At 44.5% G+C, this 19,023-nt stretch overlaps 1 protein-coding gene across 1 annotated transcript in view; it reads right to left on the reverse strand.

The window, feature by feature from the left end:
- The window catches only part of LOC311126265 (tripartite motif-containing protein 16-like), a gene marked incomplete at its 5' end in the record, with an annotated part of 37,004 nt that extends 24,958 nt beyond the window's left edge, over window positions 1–12,046 (reverse strand). The window contains 4 exons of the mRNA XM_084200277.1: window positions 10,278–11,130; window positions 11,367–11,426; window positions 11,552–11,711; window positions 11,813–12,046. Of these exons, the coding sequence (XP_084056403.1) occupies window positions 10,619–11,130; window positions 11,367–11,426; window positions 11,552–11,711; window positions 11,813–12,046 (966 nt within the window). The remainder of the gene's footprint in view (window positions 1–10,277; window positions 11,131–11,366; window positions 11,427–11,551; window positions 11,712–11,812) is intronic.
- Window positions 12,047–19,023: the final 6,977 nt, after the last annotated feature.

The following is a 19,023-nucleotide window of genomic DNA, read 5'->3' on the forward strand; positions in this document are numbered from 1 at the left end:
AGAGAGAGAGAGAGAGAGAGAGAGAGAGAGAGAGAGAGAGAGAGAGAGAGAGAGAGAGAGAGAGAGAGAGAGAGAGAGAGAGAGAGAGAGAGAGAGAGAGAGAGAGAGAGAGAGAGAGAGAGAGAGAGAGAGAGAGAACTGTCCGCAATGTTAATAGAGACAAAGATTTGTGTTCCTAGGTTAGGGCCCTTAATATGGAATAAATTAAATAGAGTGGTTAGAATATATAAAGGGTAACAGTTTCTATGAAGTACATATGTATAATGCTTTTAATGAATTGTGTAATGCCTTAAACATATGTGCTATGACACTAACTATAAGTGGTACAGGAAATATAAAGGAAGGATTTATACATGTCATCTATGATATACTGTATGTAATGATATGTCTATGTCTTCTATATGGTGTTCTATACTGTATGTAATGATATGTCTATGTCTTCTATATGGTGTTCTATACTGTATGTAATGATATGTCTATGTCTTCTATATGGTGTTCTATACTCTATGTAATGATATGTCTATGTCTTCTATATGGTGTTCTATACTGTATGTAATGATATGTCTATGTCTTCTATATGGTGTTCTATACTGTATGTAATGATATGTCTATGTCTTCTAGATGGTGTTCTATACTGTATGTAATGATATGTCTATGTCTTCTAGGTGGTGTTCTATACTGTATGTAATGATATGTCTATGTCTTCTATATGGTGTTCTATACTGTATGTAATGATATGTCTATGTCTTCTATATGGTGTTCTATACTGTATGTAATGATATGTCTATGTCTTCTATATGGTGTTCTATACTGTATGTAATGATATGTCTATGTCTTCTATATGGTGTTCTATACTGTATGTAATGATATGTCTATGTCTTCTAGATGGTGTTCTATACTGTATGTAATGATATGTCTATGTCTTCTATATGGTGTTCTATACTGTATGTAATGATATGTCTATGTCTTCTAGATGGTGTTCTATACTGTATGTAATGATATGTCTATGTCTTCTAGGTGGTGTTCTATACTGTATGTAATGATATGTCTATGTCTTCTATATGGTGTTCTATACTGTATGTAATGATATGTCTATGTCTTCTAGATGGTGTTCTATACTGTATGTAATGATATGTCTATGTCTTCTAGGTGGTGTTCTATACTGTATGTAATGATATGTCTATGTCTTCTATATGGTGTTCTATACTGTATGTAATGATATGTCTATGTCTTCTATATGGTGTTCTATACTTCTATTCCTCATTCTTCCACTGTACTAGCAGCAGTAACCCTAACCCAAACTCTAACCCTAACTAACTCTAACCCTGCGATCGAAATGCTACTTTGACACTGACAAACTGAGAATCAGAGATCAATAAAAACGACCTTGTCTTGAATCCATCAATAGCCGAGGCCTAGGTGTGTGGAGACACATATTGTAGGCTACAATATGAGGAGGAAATTATAGTCCTAAAAATGCTTTCCAGTTCCACTGACTCACCCAACGATGCACAGCTCCCTCACTGGTGATGGCCGATGCACTCGTGCCAAAAGCCTATCTCTCTCTCTCTCTTTTGTAAAACAATATTTGGAAGTTGATCAAATATTTTGGTGGCCTACAGCATAGAGTCTAAATAAATGATGAAGTGCAACGCTTGAGAGATGAGAGTTCAGGCTCCTGTCTATCAGAGCAGAGAGGAGAGATCATAGAAAGTGAATCTCATTCTATTTACATTTGAAGTCGGAAGTTTACATACACCTTAGCCAAATACATTTCAACTCAGTTTATCAGAGCAGAGAGGGAGAGAGACCGTAGAAAGTGAATGTCATTGTCACGACTTCGGCCGATGCTGCCTCTCCTCCTTGTTCGGGCAGGCTTCGGCGTTCGTCGTCACCGGCTTACTAACCACTGCCGCCCCAATCATCATCACAATTGTCTTGTCTTGTCAATCACACACACCTGGTTCCTATCCCCTAATTAGTCAGTGTATAAGTGTTCCCTCTACCCCGTTGTCCTTGTGGGGGATTGTTAATTGTGAGAGTAGTGTAGCTCGGTGGAGCTACTCATAACATTGTGTTGCCAGGGTAGATTTCCCCCCTGTGCCTATGTATTATTGGATTCCGTTACAGTGTATTTGCCAGGGATGTTAGTTTGCCCTGTGCCTGTTTCGTTGATCGCTATTGGAGCGCATTTGTGTGTCAACGTAGGAATAAACTCTGTATTCGGTGATTACCCTCCTGCGCCTGACTCCTTCCACCACACTCATCACAGTCATTCTAGTTATGTGAGAGATACAGGCGTGCTTCTCACACAGCCACCGTCACGCGTCGGCCACGCGTTTGTCTCCAACATATACTATGCCCACATACTCTAGTGTAGCTGTGGGGCTTACAAGTCTGAATTTCTTACAGCCTAATTTTCAAGACATCAATGTACAGCAACATTTTTAGGTGTCACTGCAGAACACCCTCCATATGCATATGAACACATACTCAGAGGTGGGGCTTACAAGACTCACATTTCATATACTCAGAGGTGGGGCTTACAAGACTCACATTTCACATACTCAGAGGTGGGGCTTACAAGACTCACATTTCACATACTCAGAGGTGGGGCTTACAAGACTCACATTTCACATACTCAGAGGTGGGGCTTACAAGACTCACATTTCATATACTCAGAGGTGGGGCTTACAATACTCACATTTCATATACTCAGAGGTGGGGCTTACAATACTCACATTTCATATACTTTTCAAGACATCACTGTAGGACAAACATTTGATTTGATATCAGAATATACTTCAAATAAAATAAATCAATGTATGCTACAGCAGAACACATATTATAGTATATAGGCCTCCTGCCTATCTGATAATATGAAGCGCATATTCAGATTAACTTCACAGGACAGAACAAGTTTGTAAAGTTTTCCAGAACCTTCCACAACACGGCCATTTCCTGGTGCGTCTTCTCCTCCCTATCTCTTGTTTTGCTCCTGGTGTCTGTGACACATCTGGGTCCTTTAGCAATCCATGACCTCACATAGGGGACTGGGTTGAATTTGGTCAGGGGTGGGCCAACAAGGTTCAGAAAGAGTAGCCCTGATATGGTGGAGGTATGCAGAGAGGCGCGGGTTGAGGTGCAAATCAGATTCATTTGAGAAAATCCCTGCTGGCCTTCTGCACTGGAGATGGGGATGGTGCTGACCACCATCAACATCTCTTTAAGTCCATCTGGAGATGGGGATGGTGCTGACCTCCATCAACATCTCTTTAAGTCCATCTGGAGATGGGGATGGTGCTGACTACCATCAACATCTCTTTAAGTCCATCTGGAGATGGGGATGGTGCTGACCACCATCAACATCTCTTTAAGTCCATCTGGAGATGGGGATGGTGCTGACCACCATCAACATCTCTTTAAGTCCATCTGGAGATGGGGATGGTGCTGACCTCCATCAACATCTCTTTAAGTCCATCTGGAGATGGGGATGGTGCTGACCTCCATCAACATCTCTTTAAGTCCATCTGGAGATGGGGATGGTGCTGACCACCATCAACATCTCTTTAAGTCCATCTGGAGATGGGGATGGTGCTGACCTCCATCAATATCTCTTTAAGTCCATCTGGAAAGTCTCCTTTATCATTACCATCAGTGTCCCTGTACTGCCTGTAGGCCCGTATGACCGTACGTGGACTGCCAATGCCAAACCTCTGGCAGAGAGATTCTATCACTGTTTCTCCATACAGTGCTCCTGCATCCTCTGGCCAGTATTGAGCATAAAGCACCTTCAGCTCCTCTATGAACTGGCTGTATCCTGTATTGTCCACTGGTGACTGCCCTGTGTGCAGTAATAACACCCTCACTTCCCTGGTGACTGCCCTGTGTGCAGTAATAACACCCTCACTTCCCTGGTGACTGCCCTGTGTGCAGTAATAACACCCTCACTTCCCTGGTGACTGCCCTGTGTGCAGTAATAACACCCTCACTTCCCTGGTGACTGCCCTGTGTGCAGTAATAACACCCTCACTTCCCTGGTGACTGCCCTGTGTGCAGTAATAACACCCTCACTTCCCTGGTGACTGCCCTGTGTGCAGTAATAACACCCTCACTTCCCTGGTGACTGCCCTGTGTGCAGTAATAACACCCTCACTTCCCTGGTGACTGCCCTGTGTGCAGTAATAACACCCTCACTTCCCTGGTGACTGCCCTGTGTGCAGTAATAACACCCTCACTCCCTGGTGACTGCCCTGTGTGCAGTAATAACACCATCACTTCCCTGGTGACTGCCCTGTGTGCAGTAATAACACCATCACTTCCCTGGTGACTGCCCTGTGTGCAGTAATAACACCATCACTTCCCTGGTGACTGCCCTGTGTGCAGTAATAATTGTGCAGTCTCCCTTTTGGAGCTCGAGTGACAATTCAGATAGTTGTATAATTTATATAGCATCCGGAGAACAGAGTCCCAAAAGAATAAGTCTGTTCTGATCTTCTTTGTTCAAACCCAGTACTTATAATCTTTCCCAAAATATGGGGGGTTCCCCATACTGACCAATCCCCTGTCTACAACACACAGACTCCCTCTGTTCTATGGGGTGTCCCTCTAAAACGGCTCCCTCTGAAACTGAATAAACATCCTCTCAGGTTCCACTTGAAAACATTAGCAAAGTCATAATTCATCATACACTACAAAGTGCTTGTGAAGAGCCGGGTAATTTCTCATTTTTTGGGTCATTGTTTGGGCATGTTCAAAACCCTTTATTCTGAGGGCTCTTTGTTGCTTTTTTACCTCTGAGGCAGAACATGTTACTGTACATTCCACCCACTCCTTTGCTAGTTTCAACCCTCCAGTCATTTCCGGGCCCAAGCTCCCTACCTTTTTGCATGTTGTACAGGCCAGCTTTGAATTTTGCTTGACAAGCCAGGGGTCATAAGTTTGCTTGGTCTTGAACTGAGCCTCCGTCCAAATTGCACCTGCTCCGGGGCACTGCCCCCCCGTGCACTTCGTCGGTGGATGGACATATGTAGAAATAAGAGAGCAGGTCTGAAATCAGTGGGGAAGGATTAGGATGATTGCACAGAAGGATCTCCTCACTTTTACATGATGGTTTTTCTAGGAGGTGGGAGAAATAACCAGGAGGAAACTTGATTTAACTCTGATTGCTTTTTTAAATGTTTACAGTGCAAACAGTGAACAAATTGTATAAATAATGCCGCGTGAGGTACCGGAGCCGGGCAAATAGGTGCTGGAACAAATGAGGTCAAATCTGAGAGGTGCCAGATCCGGCTCAAATTAAGCACTGGAACCCAGATCTGGAGTGTATGACGTTGGTGTATTGGTACTGAATATACCAGAGATGGAGACAAGACTGATTGGAACAGAACCAGTGAGACCCAGACCAAGACTCAACCACTAGAGACCTCTAGACCCATGTGTCCAACCTGTAAGGAGACCTAGACCAGTTTAAATGTGTGTCATCGCTCTCACACTCCCTCATACTGGTCACTGGAAGTTCAACATGGCACCTCATGGCAAAGAACTCTCTGAGGATCTGAAAAAAAGAATTGTTGCTCTACATAAAGATGGCCTGGGCTATAAGAAGATTGCCAAGACCCTGAAACTGAGCTGCAGCACGGTGGCCAAGACCATACAGCGGTTTAACAGGACAGGTTCCACTCAGAACAGGCCTCGCCATGGTCGACCAAAGAAGTTGAGTGCACGTGCTCAGCTTCATATCCAGAGGTTGTCTTTGGGAAATAGACGTATGAGTGCTGCCAGCATTGCTGCAGAGGTTGAAGGGGTGGGGGGTCAGCCTGTCAGTGCTCAGACCATACGCCGCACACTGCATCAAATTGGTCTGCATGGCTGTCGTCCCAGAAGGAAGTATTTTCTAAAGATGATGCACAAGAAAGCCCGCAAACAGTTTGCTGAAGACAAGCAGACTAAGGACATGGATTACTGGAACCATGTCCTGTGGTCTGATGAGACCAAGATAAACTTATTTGGTTCAGATGGTGTCAAGCGTGTGTGCCGGCAACCAGGTGAGGAGTACAAAGACAAGAGTGTCTTGCCTACAGTCAAGCATGGTGGTGGGAGTGTCATGGTCTGGGGCGCATGAGTGCTGCCGGCACTGGGGAGCTACAGTTCATTGAGGGAACCATGAATGCCAACATGTACTATGACATACTGAAGCAGAGCATGATCCCCTCCCTTCGGCGACTGGGCTGCAGGGCAGTATTCCAACATGATAACTACCCCAAACACACCTCCAAGACGACCACTGCCTTGCTAAAGAAGCTGAGGGTAAAGGTGATGGACTGGCCAAGCATGTCTCCAGACCTAAACCCTATTGAGCATCTGTGGGGCATCCTCAAACGGAAGGTAGAGGAGTGCAAGTTCTCTAACATCCACCAGCTCTGTGATGTCGTCATGGAGGAGTGGAAGAGGACTCCAGTGGCAACCTGTGAAGCTCTGGTGAACTCCATGCCCAAGAGGGTTAAGGTAGTGCTGGGAAATGATGGTGGCCACACAAAATATTGATACTTTGGGCCCAATTTGGACATTTTCACGGTGTACTCACTTTTGTTGCCAGCGGTTTAGACATTAATGGCTGTGTGTTGTGTTATTTTGAAGGAACAGCAAATTTACACTGTTATACAAGCTGTACACTCACTACTTTACATTGTAGCAAAGTGTCATTTCTTCAGTGTTGTCACATGAAAAGATGTACTCAAATATTTACAAAAATGTGAGGGGTGTACTCACTTTTGTGAGATACTGTACATCGTACTGACATTATGAAAATTAAAGTAAACAGTACCTTTCGCGTTGGAGTTTATAGAGAAAGAAAAACTAACAAAAATGTAGAACCATAGTAAAGCCCAGTATGGACTATCAATACAGGTACTGTATGTAGAACCATAGTAAAGCCCAGTATGGACTATCAATACAGGTACTGTATGTAGAACCATAGTAAAGCCCAGTATGGACTATCAATACAGGTACTGTATGTAGAACCATAGTAAAGCCCAGTATGGACTATCAATACAGGTACTGTATGTAGAGCCATAGTAAAGCCCAGTATGGACTATCAATACAGGTACTGTATGTAGAACCATAGTAAAGCCCAGTATGGACTATCAATACAGGTACTGTATGTAGAACCATAGTAAAGCCCAGTATGGACTATCAATACAGGTACTGTATGTAGAACCATAGTAAAGCCCAGTATGGACTATCAATACAGGTACTGTATGTAGAACCATAGTAAAGCCCAGTATGGACTATCAATACAGGTACTGTATGTAGAACCATAGTAAAGCCCAGTATGGACTATCAATACAGGTACTGTATGTAGAACCATAGTAAAGCCCAGTATGGACTATCAATACAGGTACTGTATGTAGAACCATAGTAAAGCCCAGTATGGACTATCAATACAGGTACTGTATGTAGAACCATAGTAAGGCCCAGTATGGACTATCAATACAGGTACTGTATGTAGAACCATAGTAAAGCCCAGTATGGACTATCAATACAGGTACTGTATGTAGAACCATAGTAAAGCCCAGTATGGACTATCAATACAGGTACTGTATGTAGAACCATAGTAAAGCCCAGTATGGACTATCAATACAGGTACTGTATGTAGAACCATAGTAAAGCCCAGTATGGACTATCAATACAGGTACTGTATGTAGAACCATAGTAAAGCCCAGTATGGACTATCAATACAGGTACTGTATGTAGAGCCATAATAAAGCCCAGTATGGACTATCAATACAGGTACTGTATGTAGAACCATAGTAAAGCCCAGTATGGAGGTACTGTATGTAGAACCATAATAAAGCCCAGTATGGACTATCAATACAGGTACTGTATGTAGAACCATAGTAAAGCCCAGTATGGACTATCAATACAGGTACTGTATGTAGAACCATAGTAAAGCCCAGTATGGACTATCAATACAGGTACTGTATGTAGAACCATAGTAAAGCCCTGTATGAACTATCAATACAGGTACTGTATGTAGAACCATAGTAAAGCCCAGTATGGACTATCAATACAGGTACTGTATGTAGAACCATAGTAAAGCCCAGTATGGACTACCAATACAGGTACTGTATGTAGAACCATAGTAAAGCCCATTACGGACTATCAATACAGGTACTGTATGTAGAGCCATAGTAAAGCCCAGTATGGACTATCAATACAGGTACTGTATGTAGAACCATAGTAAAGCCCAGTATGGACTATCAATACAGGTACTGTATGTAGAACCATAGTAAAGCCCAGTATGGACTATCAATACAGGTACTGTATGTAGAACCATAGTAAAGCCCAGTATGGACTATCAATACAGGTACTGTATGTAGAACCATAGTAAAGCCCAGTATGGACTATCAATACAGGTACTGTATGTAGAACCATAGTAAAGCCCAGTATGGACTATCAATACAGGTACTGTATGTAGAACCATAGTAAAGCCCAGTATGGACTATCAATACAGGTACTGTATGTAGAACCATAGTAAAGCCCAGTATGGACTATCAATACAGGTACTGTATGTAGAACCATAGTAAAGCCCAGTATGGACTATCAATACAGGTACTGTATGTAGAGCCATAATAAAGCCCAGTATGGACTACCAATACAGGCACTGAAAGGTGTTTTGAGAGAGATTGAGAGAGAGAGAGAGAGAGAGAGAGAGAGAGAGAGAGAGAGAGAGAGAGAGAGAGAGAGAGAGAGAGAGAGAGAGAGAGAGAGAGAGAGAGAGAGAGAGAGAGAGAGAGAGAGAGAGAGAGAGAGAGAGAGGACATCAGGTAAAGTTCTGGAGATGAGGGAATATGTGTGCAGAAAGAAACCCTCCAGTATGGTTAACCCCAGTTAGGCCCAGTATGGACTATCAATACAAGTGACCATTTAGAATGTGACCCAGTTCAATGGGTCTTAACAGAACTGGGGGATGTCAGCCATGAAGTTGTCTAAACACAACTGGAATATAATTTGTTTGTGATTCATTGTTAATGGGTTTTCCATTAGGAACACAGGGGGAAAACCTAACACAACAACACACATAACACACAACCAATAAAAACAAAGGGGGAGGAAATCACTAAAGTCATTACCATATTGTCATTTTCTAACGACAGGGAGAAAACATGTAAAATCTAGAAGACTACATTAGATCTGGTCAAAAGAAGCCTAGTGCACTACATAGGGAACAGGGAGAGATTTGGAACAGAGACAGTAACTCCTGTATGGAAATCTTCATTCTAATGCCAGTGAGCAAATCTCCAATCTCCACCCTATTCCCTATGTAGTGCACTACTTTAGATCTGGTCAGAAGTAGCCTAGTGCACTACGTAGGGAACAGGGTGTCATTTGGGCCAGAGTCAGTAACTCCCCTGGGTATGAATTCTCTCTCTATCTTATCTGTCTTCTATATTATGTTCTCCTCTCCTCCTCTCTTCTCTCCTCTATTCACTCTATTCTATCATCCACACCACATGCCAGCTTCAACACATCCATTTACAAGTTAAAGACACACCTTGGAATAAATAGCAAAGGAAAACTACTACTAGATTGATTTTTTATTTCCCATCACCATGAATCATATTTAATAACTGAACAGTAGCAGACCTAACTTCATCTGTTCCTGACTCTGGGTAGTGGATTAAAAATACCATCAACCTACAATGATATTAAAGTACAATTCTGAACATTACTGATATACTGAGTGGCAAGTCAAGATATCTGGTGGGTTTTTATTGTTAGGTTAACAGCACCACCAGCTGGACAGGTTTAATGTTGCTTGACTGAGCAGAATGGGAGAATAAAAGATGCCAAACTTAGGGTCGGTTTCCCGGACATCTCGATTGAACATGCTTTTTAGTCTAGGACTAGGCTTCATCTTTGTCCGGGAAACCGGCCCATATAGTTCAATTAGCAAGTAAGTAACACTACCTGTTCCATGATACTGAGGAAAATGACATTGAGACAGAGAACCAATTGAGAAAACATTTCAATGGTTCTGAATGACAACCAACATACATTAACAGCATACATCATGATTAATGTAAATGTAGCCAATTAAAACATTGCATTTGATAAAAATACATTAAGTTTGAATTAAACTCTGAAGATTAAATCAGTCAGACAAAAATAATTGTACAGAAAAACAGAGTATTATATCTGCGGACCATCACCACCAGCATGACTAGTATCTATGTGGACCCTACTACAGTTTAACCAGCTCAGCTATAGACTACACCAGCATGACTAGTATCTATGTGGACCCTACTACAGTTTAACCAGCTCAGCTATAGACTACACCAGCATGACTAGTATCTATGTGGACCCTACTACAGTTTAACCAGCTCAGCTATAGACTACACCAGCATGACTAGTATCTATGTGGACCCTACTACAGTTTAACCAGCTCAGCTATAGACTACACCAGCATGACTAGTATCTATGTGGACCCTACTACAGTTTAACCAGCTCAGCTATAGACTACACCAGCATGACTAGTATCTATGTGGACCCTACTACAGTTTAACCAGCTCAGCTATAGACTACACCAGCATGACTAGTATCTATGTGGACCCTACTACAGTTTAACCAGCTCAGCAGTACCATTATAGAGCCTAAACCCAGGATAGAGGGGCTGAGTGAATGTGGTCTGGACTCTGTGGAGGAGGGTCATTGTGTCAGAGACACTGTAGAAGGACAGAGTACCTGCCTTGTGCTCCAGGTCCACTCCTACTCTGGAGGACTGAGGGCCTGATACTTTAGTCACAACATTATTGTGTCTGAAACAATAACCACCACTATAACACACTAAACTCCAGGACTTGTTATTGTGTCCAAATACACCATCTGTCCCTGTTCTGCTGATGTCTTTATATGAGACTGCTGTATGAACACACTCCCCACTCCACTCCACCTCCCAGTAACAGCGTCCAGACAGACCCTCTCTACACAGAACCTGGTAGTTTGTGAATCTGTCTGGATGATCAGGATATCGTTGGACTTGGCCTGTACGTGTCACCTTTCTGTTCCCTTTAGACAGAGAGAGGCTTGTGTCTGCTGTGTTTGGGTCCAGTGTGAGCTGACAGGAATCTGGGAGAAGAGCAGAGCAGAGACCAATGAGGGGAGTTAGAACAATAAGTGAAGTCAGATACTGTATCAACCCTGTCTTTGATTAGAGCACAGCAGAGATCAAATCAGAGAAATATGAGGAGTCAGATAGATACCCAGTCTTTGATTAGATCTACTATTGCTATATATTTCTAGAGGGATTGTTAGGAGTGTCAGTAAAAAGAGACTGTTAGTTACTTCAGAATAAAGAGACTCACATTGTAAGAACTGTTCTCTGGTCTTGGGCTCTGGAGGCAGTACAACATCCACTATATTCACTACAGACACACAAACACATTCACAGAGAGAGGGAATGTTATCATCATACCATATTCCACATGTATATGACTAGTAGGGAACTTTCAATGGTCCAAAGTTGATGTTCTTATTATTTTCAACACACCTGTAGTGGAGATCTTGGTCCATTCTCCTTTAAGGACGTCTTCTAGTTTCTCTCTCAGTTCAGACACAGTCTTACTCACATCTCCAAAGTACTGAAGAGGACGGACAACGATGCTGGGTAAGTCTGAAGATACACTGGTACCGGAGAGAGACTGATAACTCTGGGGGGAGAGAGAGAGAGAGAACAGAACCAAATGATTGAGAGTTTCACATTGAGTTTTAATTTCATATCACATTTTTTGTATCAAGGCAGTTGAGTTACCTGGAGGAAATGGATGTGATCCTCTGTGTGTGAGAGCTGCTCCAGCTCAGTGCTTCTCTTCCTCAGCTCAGCTATCTCCTGCTCCAGTTGCTCCAGGAGTCCTTCAGCTTGACTCACTTGAGCCTTCTCTTGGGCTCTGATCAGCTCCTTCACCTCAGAGCGCCTTCTCTCAATGGAGCGGATCAGCTCGGTAAAGATCTTATCACTGTCCTTCACTGCTGCCTGTGCAGAGCGCTGTTAAGAGAGAGAGAGAGAGAGAGACTGACTTGTCTTACTTTAATGAGCCATCCTCATTACACTAACACCCCCACCCCTAAAAACACATTGCGTGACACCACAACCTCCACACAATCACATTATCCAGTACCCAACACCACAGTACAATACACCAACCAGCAGCACATTCCAACCGTCCATCCAACCCCTCCTCTCCAGCCGTACAGACAGCCCCCCTGAGCCCCCATACCTCCTGAAACATCTCCACACTGTCGATCATTTTGTACAACTCAAACTCAACCCTAAGGCGTCAACAGTAATGGCATTACCCTGGCAACACAGAAAAAACATGATGAACAGTCTGTCATTGCAGAAAACGGACACCCCTCCCCAACTCCCAGGTCAACCCGAGCCAACCAGCTATTGGTGTCCAGGGCTCCATGTAATACCCTCCACTGGACGACCCCTGACCTTTCCAGCACTGGGAGCTTATAGAGCCCCTCCACCTATACCCTGCCATGCTCTCAGCCCCCACAACCACCTGCCACTGATGCCCCTTCACTCCCACTAAGCTCAGAGTGTTAAAAGTCAGTAAGTCCTCCGGACTCTCCTGCCAGTCCCCAGTCTCTGCTGTCACTTGCAGTGGTGGAAACGGTGGTGGCCCCTCCTCAGGCTGCTCCAGCCCTCAGTACTGCAGCATAGAAATCTGAGACCCCTGCTGTATTGAGTCTCTCCTGCCGCATGATGAAGATCTGCTGATCCAGCCCCAATCCACCAGCCATCCTCAACAGAGCACATGCTGGTTCCCTCCAGCCCACCTCCGTACGGTACAGTAGCCTCTGTGCTGCTGAGTCAGAACGCTGCCACCCTGACCAGAAAAAATTCACTAACTTGCGCTGCAGGTCCACAAGCAGACCACCGGGGGCGTTGAGAATGGCCAATTTAAGCCATAGAGAGGATGCCTTGGGAGATGAACCACCTCCACTTCGTCAGCCTCGACACCACCGCTTGTGACAATCCTTCCCATTTCTTCCGAACCCCACCCCTCCGAGCCCAGATACACCCCAAGCATCTTGAGCCACTCACAGCCCCACTGCAACCCCCCTGGAAGCTGCGGAGGAGCCCTGTCCCTCCTTACCCACCCATCAGGTTCCCTCATCTCCCCACAACAGAAGTTACCCACCCATCAGGCTCCCTCATCTCCCCACAACAGAAGTTACCCACCAATCAGGCTCCCTCATCTCCCCACAACAGAAGTTACCCACCCATCAGGCTCCCTCATCTCCCCACAACAGAAGTTAGCCACCCATCAGGCTCCCTCATCTCCCCCACAACAGAAGTTACCCACCCATCAGGCTCCCTCATCTCCCCACAACAGAAGTTACCCACCCATCAGGCTCCCTCATCTCCCCACAACAGAAGTTACCCACCCATCAGGCTCCCTCATCTCCCCACAAGAGAAGTTACCCACCCATCAGGCTCCCTCATCTCCCCACAACAGAAGTTACCCACCCATCAGGCTCCCTCATCTCCCCAACAACAGAAGTTACCCACCCATCAGGCTCCCTCATCTCCCCACAACAGAAGTTACCCACCCATCAGGCTCCCTCATCTCCCCCACAACAGAAGTTACCCACCCATCAGGCTCCCTCATCTCCCCACAACAGAAGTTACCCACCCATCAGGCTCCCTCATCTCCCCCACAACAGAAGTTACCCACCCATCAGGCTCCCTCATCTCCCCACAACAGAAGTTACCCACCCATCAGGCTCCCTCATCTCCCCACAACAGAAGTTACCCACCCATCAGGCTCCCTCATCTCCCCACAAGAGAAGTTACCCACCCATCAGGCTCCCTCATCTCCCCACAACAGAAGTTACCCACCCATCAGGCTCCCTCATCTCCCCAACAACAGAAGTTACCCACCCATCAGGCTCCCTCATCTCCCCACAACAGAAGTTACCCACCCATCAGGCTCCCTCATCTCCCCCACAACAGAAGTTACCCACCCATCAGGCTCCCTCATCTCCCCACAACAGAAGTTACCCACCCATCAGGCTCCCTCATCTCCCCCACAACAGAAGTTACCCACCCATCAGGCTCCCTCATCTCCCCACAACAGAAGTTACCCACCCATCAGGCTCCCTCATCTCCCCACAACAGAAGTTACACGCCCATCAGACCAACGTAAACAATGGATTTTCTTGGTTTCCCCACTCTGTTTCTCCAACCCAAAAGAGCTGGGAGCATCCATCTCCCTCAACATGGAAAAACTAGCTCTTACAAGTGATCCTTTTGCTTTCTCTGAAATGAAAGCCACTAGGTCCCTGCGTAGTTCAGATAGATTATCTTGTAGCCCCACCCTACCTTGCCCCACCAGCTCAGCCTCCACCTCACTTATGAACCGCTCAAGCTCCCCCAGTACTCTCCTGGCCTCTGAAGAGGAAAAATATGTATACTGCTGACTGAAAACCTGAATCTGGGCTTTCCCTACGTCCCACCACTGACTGTGAGACTCAAACTCCCCCTTCTGCTGTCCCCACCTCTCCCAAAAGCCTTGGAAGTTTGAGCAAAAAGTGGCATCTTGGAAGAGCTTTACATGGAATTTCCAATAGGATACCTGCCTGGGCCCTGTTGAAACAGAGAACTGAGCCCTGTACTAGGTGCAGACACATTTTGGAAAGCAAAGACAAGGAAATTGATTTTGGCGCTAACCACATAACAACCTACCCTTACACACCTCTTTTGACATTTTAATGTTTTTGTTTGACTTATTCCCCCAGTCTCTGCTGCCGTTCATGTTAAGGAAGTCTAACCGTGAAATCTCCATAAGAGGTGGGAGGGAAATCACCACAATCAGAAACCAGTAGAGAAGCCCATAAAGCCGCCATGCCAGAAAAAACATCAATTTAAGCAGATTCTGAAGACATGCCCTTAAGAACCCATGACCCATTTTCTCAGCCTATACCGCTTCCTGGGTGAGAGGACACTAAACCCCTCATTCTTCATCACGTGTTGTACTGACCTTACAAACCTTCCAGGATCAATCAAATAAGACTCCAGCAGAATCTTCTTTTCCCCTTTAGTCTCCATCAGGAACCTAGAAAGTTCTCTCACCGTATATACTGGGCACTCAGCCTGACTGGCTGACAGCTAAGGACCCAATGAGCCGTCTGAAAACGAGACGCCTGGTCCTCCGCTCCCGCAGACTCACCTCCCCCCTCTTTCTCCTCCTCCCCAGTCTCTGCCCCCCTGCACTTCACCCCTGATCAGAGCCTCTTCCCCAATGACAGGCAATATTTCCTGGGATGAGCCCACCAAGCCTTCGCCCACCGGAGTCTCTGTTACTACAGAAACCTGCCTCAGCTCATGTAGCCCAGCTGCAACCCTCCACACCACCGCTTTCTCCACAGCCTGCGCACCACCACTTGGCCATGCACTACTACCGTGTAGCTCAGTTGGTAGAGCATGGCGCTTGCAACGCCAGGGTTGTGGGTTCGTTTTCCATGGGGGGACAGTATGAAAATGTATGCACTCAATAACTTTAAGTCGCTCTGGATAAGAGCATCTGCTAAATGACTAAAATGTAAAAAATGTACTCTCCTCCCTCCTGGTACCCCCGCCATTTATTTAGCAATTCTGAGTCATCACTACTTTAGTAAGGAAAAACACTTTATTCAGTACTACTGCAGTTGCTTAATAATTCCAATAGATGGCAGCATAAGACCATGAATGACATTTCAGAAGATTAGTTTAGTTCTCTCCCTGGATACACCACCACTCCACCTCACAGGAAAACTCCTCCTGCCTGAGCTTTTTACTGTCCCTTTCCACACTGCTAACGCAAGAGGAAGGAATGAAAAAGCATTTAACACATTACTGTGAAGTAATATAATGATGATTCATGTTTATTATTACCTGTTTTTATGGTCATGTTTTGAAATTATACTTCATTACTATAATGATTATCAATACGCCTGAACATTAATTCAGTCACCTCTGGTCGACAAAAACTTATTTTCCTAGTACATTAATTGTCAAATTCATCAACCAGCATCGAGCACTCTGCCTTCTCAGGCAAGCGAGGGGCATGTTGAGGTAAATATGCTAACCGCGACGGTTGCATTATGTAATTTATTGGTGGGCTGGAAGATGCAGTGTTTTTTATTTTCTATTCAGAGGCTATTTACTCCCAATATGAGATAATTTTATATAGAAGGTTTTTATAATGCATGTTTACTAGGATTGAGGTTAGCGCATCTGAGTAGGGATTATTTGGGTTCAATACCTGTCCTACCTATCAATCATATTGCTGCTTGTAGCCTATAACTGATGATCCCCACACTAGAAACACCCAAAACTATCTGTGCTAGCAAACCCTGTGTTCCACCCCTCCCCTGTGTAACCTTGAGGTTTGTTAAGAAACAAACACTTGTCTACGAAAAGAGACATGTTTAACGGATTCCGCTTGGCACCCAGCCGAGAGCACACGAAAACCACTTGCAAATTTACCAAAACTAACCAACTACATGCGGTCTGTTCGTCAGCAATAAACGGAGGCAGATTAGCCACCACAACTCTTATCGAAAGAGGCGACATCTGCACCAACACACCCCTCACAAAAATCCCACTCACAACAAGACAAACCTTTTTCATTAACATAACCACCGCCTTGTTCATTCTGGATGCAGAGTGCAGATGTTCCGCTCCAACCTGTTCGCCGACCATGAGCAAAACTTCCTCCACACCTTTCTCCGGAACGCACCCGAAGCGACAGCGTTTCTTCTCCACTCGGTTGAGGCCATCACGCCGCCCTAACAAACTACCCCTACTCCCCCCTCAACTCTAAACGATATACAGTGGAAACCAATAAACAAACCCTCCACCATCAGAAAATACATTCAGAAAATACGCAAGATCCACAAGAAAAAATAACAGTAGCCCTCCTCACGAACCACAAATCTCTCACACAACCAACTTCTTCTTCTATGATATAATGGTGGTCCACAAACCAACGTTAAAGGTGCATGCCGCCACCTACTGTGCTGGAGTGTGTGGTCAATCACGGTTTCCAACATTTCTAAATCCTCCTACCTAACTCAGTACTTCTGAGAAAATAAAGAAGAGCCCTACTAACTTCTAATAGACCCTCCCCATCCCCAAAATCCCTTCCAAACCCCCCCAACCCCGTCCAACCTCAATGACCCTACACTTCAATCTTTCCCTCTCTTCAACATACTTACAACAATATAACAACACATGCTCGACCGTTTCATCGACCATACACTCCAGACACAAACCATTCCCATGCTTGCCAACCAGATGTAATGACGAGATCAATGTACAATGTCCTAAGCGCAATCTAGTAAACACCACCTCTTCCTTCCTAATCTGACTTTTGAATCTTGGTCCATCGACCTTTCTGTAAAACTGTAAACTATTCATATAAATGCCGGCCCTTGTGCTCAGAGTACCATCTCTTCTGCCACACATCTATCAAAATGTCTCTGATCTTACATTTGGCCTCACCTCTACCCAGTGGAACATTAATATCAATTATATCTCTTTTCAAAGCTCTTTTAGCTAACTGGTCTACAATTTCATTCCCTTCCACACCCGAATGTGCTGGGACCCAGCAGAATGTCACTACTACACCCATTCTCTCAATTCTCCATAATAAAATTAATACCTCCAATAGCAGGTCACTCCTATTAGATTTACCAGATGATAAACTATTCAATACAGACAAAGAATCTGACCATACTATAATTCTAAGAGGTTGTACGTCCTCCACCCACTGGAGGGCAACTATTATCACCAACAGTTCAACTGAGTATACTGACAGTTCATCTGTTAGTCTTCTACATATCTGCACATCAAATTCAGGAACGTAAACGCCTGCTCCTGTGAGCCCACTATCTGGGTCCTTGGATCCATCTGTGAAAAGCATTAAAAAAGCATAAAAACCTCTACCAATGTAATTGTCAACCAGTTTCACTATATCACCTGACTTCTGACCAATCTTTCCTTTTCTCTACCAAGGTTAGATCAACAACAGGGTCTGGGAGTAACCATGGAGGAACATCCCCTATCACCACAGAAGGGCCAACCTCCAACTCCCTCAAACCACTCTCATCAGCAAGCTTTCCAACTGTCCAACCAAAACCACTGCCTTGTCTACTAGTATATTCCCAACAGTCATCTAGAACAGTAGCAGTGGGATGCTCAACCTCACAGCCTTTCAACCCAATAAGATAATGACCATTTTCTACGCTGTATATCCAAAGGCATCTCTCCTGCCTCCACCAGTAAGGCACATACAGATGTTGATTTAAATGCACCAATACATATCCTTAAAGCTATATACTGGATTCTGTCCAGCTTCTGAAGCCAAGTTTTGCCTTGTTCGATAAACTATACACCCGTAATCAATTGTCGTCCTGATCAGAGCTCTATAAATATCCATCAACGATTGGTTATGAATGGGGTGCTGACAGACAGAGACCCACACAACCAACTACTGCAAAAGTGATGGAATGAGAGAGGCAGAGAGCCATAATATAAGGTTTCTTCTTCTTTGGAGTTTAACGGTGGTTGGCATCCAATATGTTGCATTAACGCCCCCAACTGGACTATAATATAAATCTTTTTTTACTTTGTGATACAAAATGGGAAAAGGGGAAAGGAACATTTAATAAAAAACCTTCCAACTAACCCTACACTCATTAAATACCCACTACCCCATTCCACTACTTTGACCCTATCTGCTCCTGCACCATGCCAACGGCCTGGGAGGACGGGACACCACCACTCAACACACCCTGTAACTCTTCTGAAGTCAAATCTTGTATGCCCAAATACTTCTCTGCAGCTGCCACCACAATATCAATTTTCTGTGATTTAATTTCCATTTCTGCGGTACAGTTGATAACCATTGCTATGAACGCTAAGAAGCTATCTTTACTGAAGCATATATCACTCGTTGGCCTATCCCT

This window comes from Coregonus lavaretus (assembly GCF_964263955.1).
Source record: "Coregonus lavaretus genome assembly, contig: HAP1_SCAFFOLD_4393, whole genome shotgun sequence".
NCBI classification, from domain to species: domain Eukaryota; kingdom Metazoa; phylum Chordata; class Actinopteri; order Salmoniformes; family Salmonidae; genus Coregonus; species Coregonus lavaretus.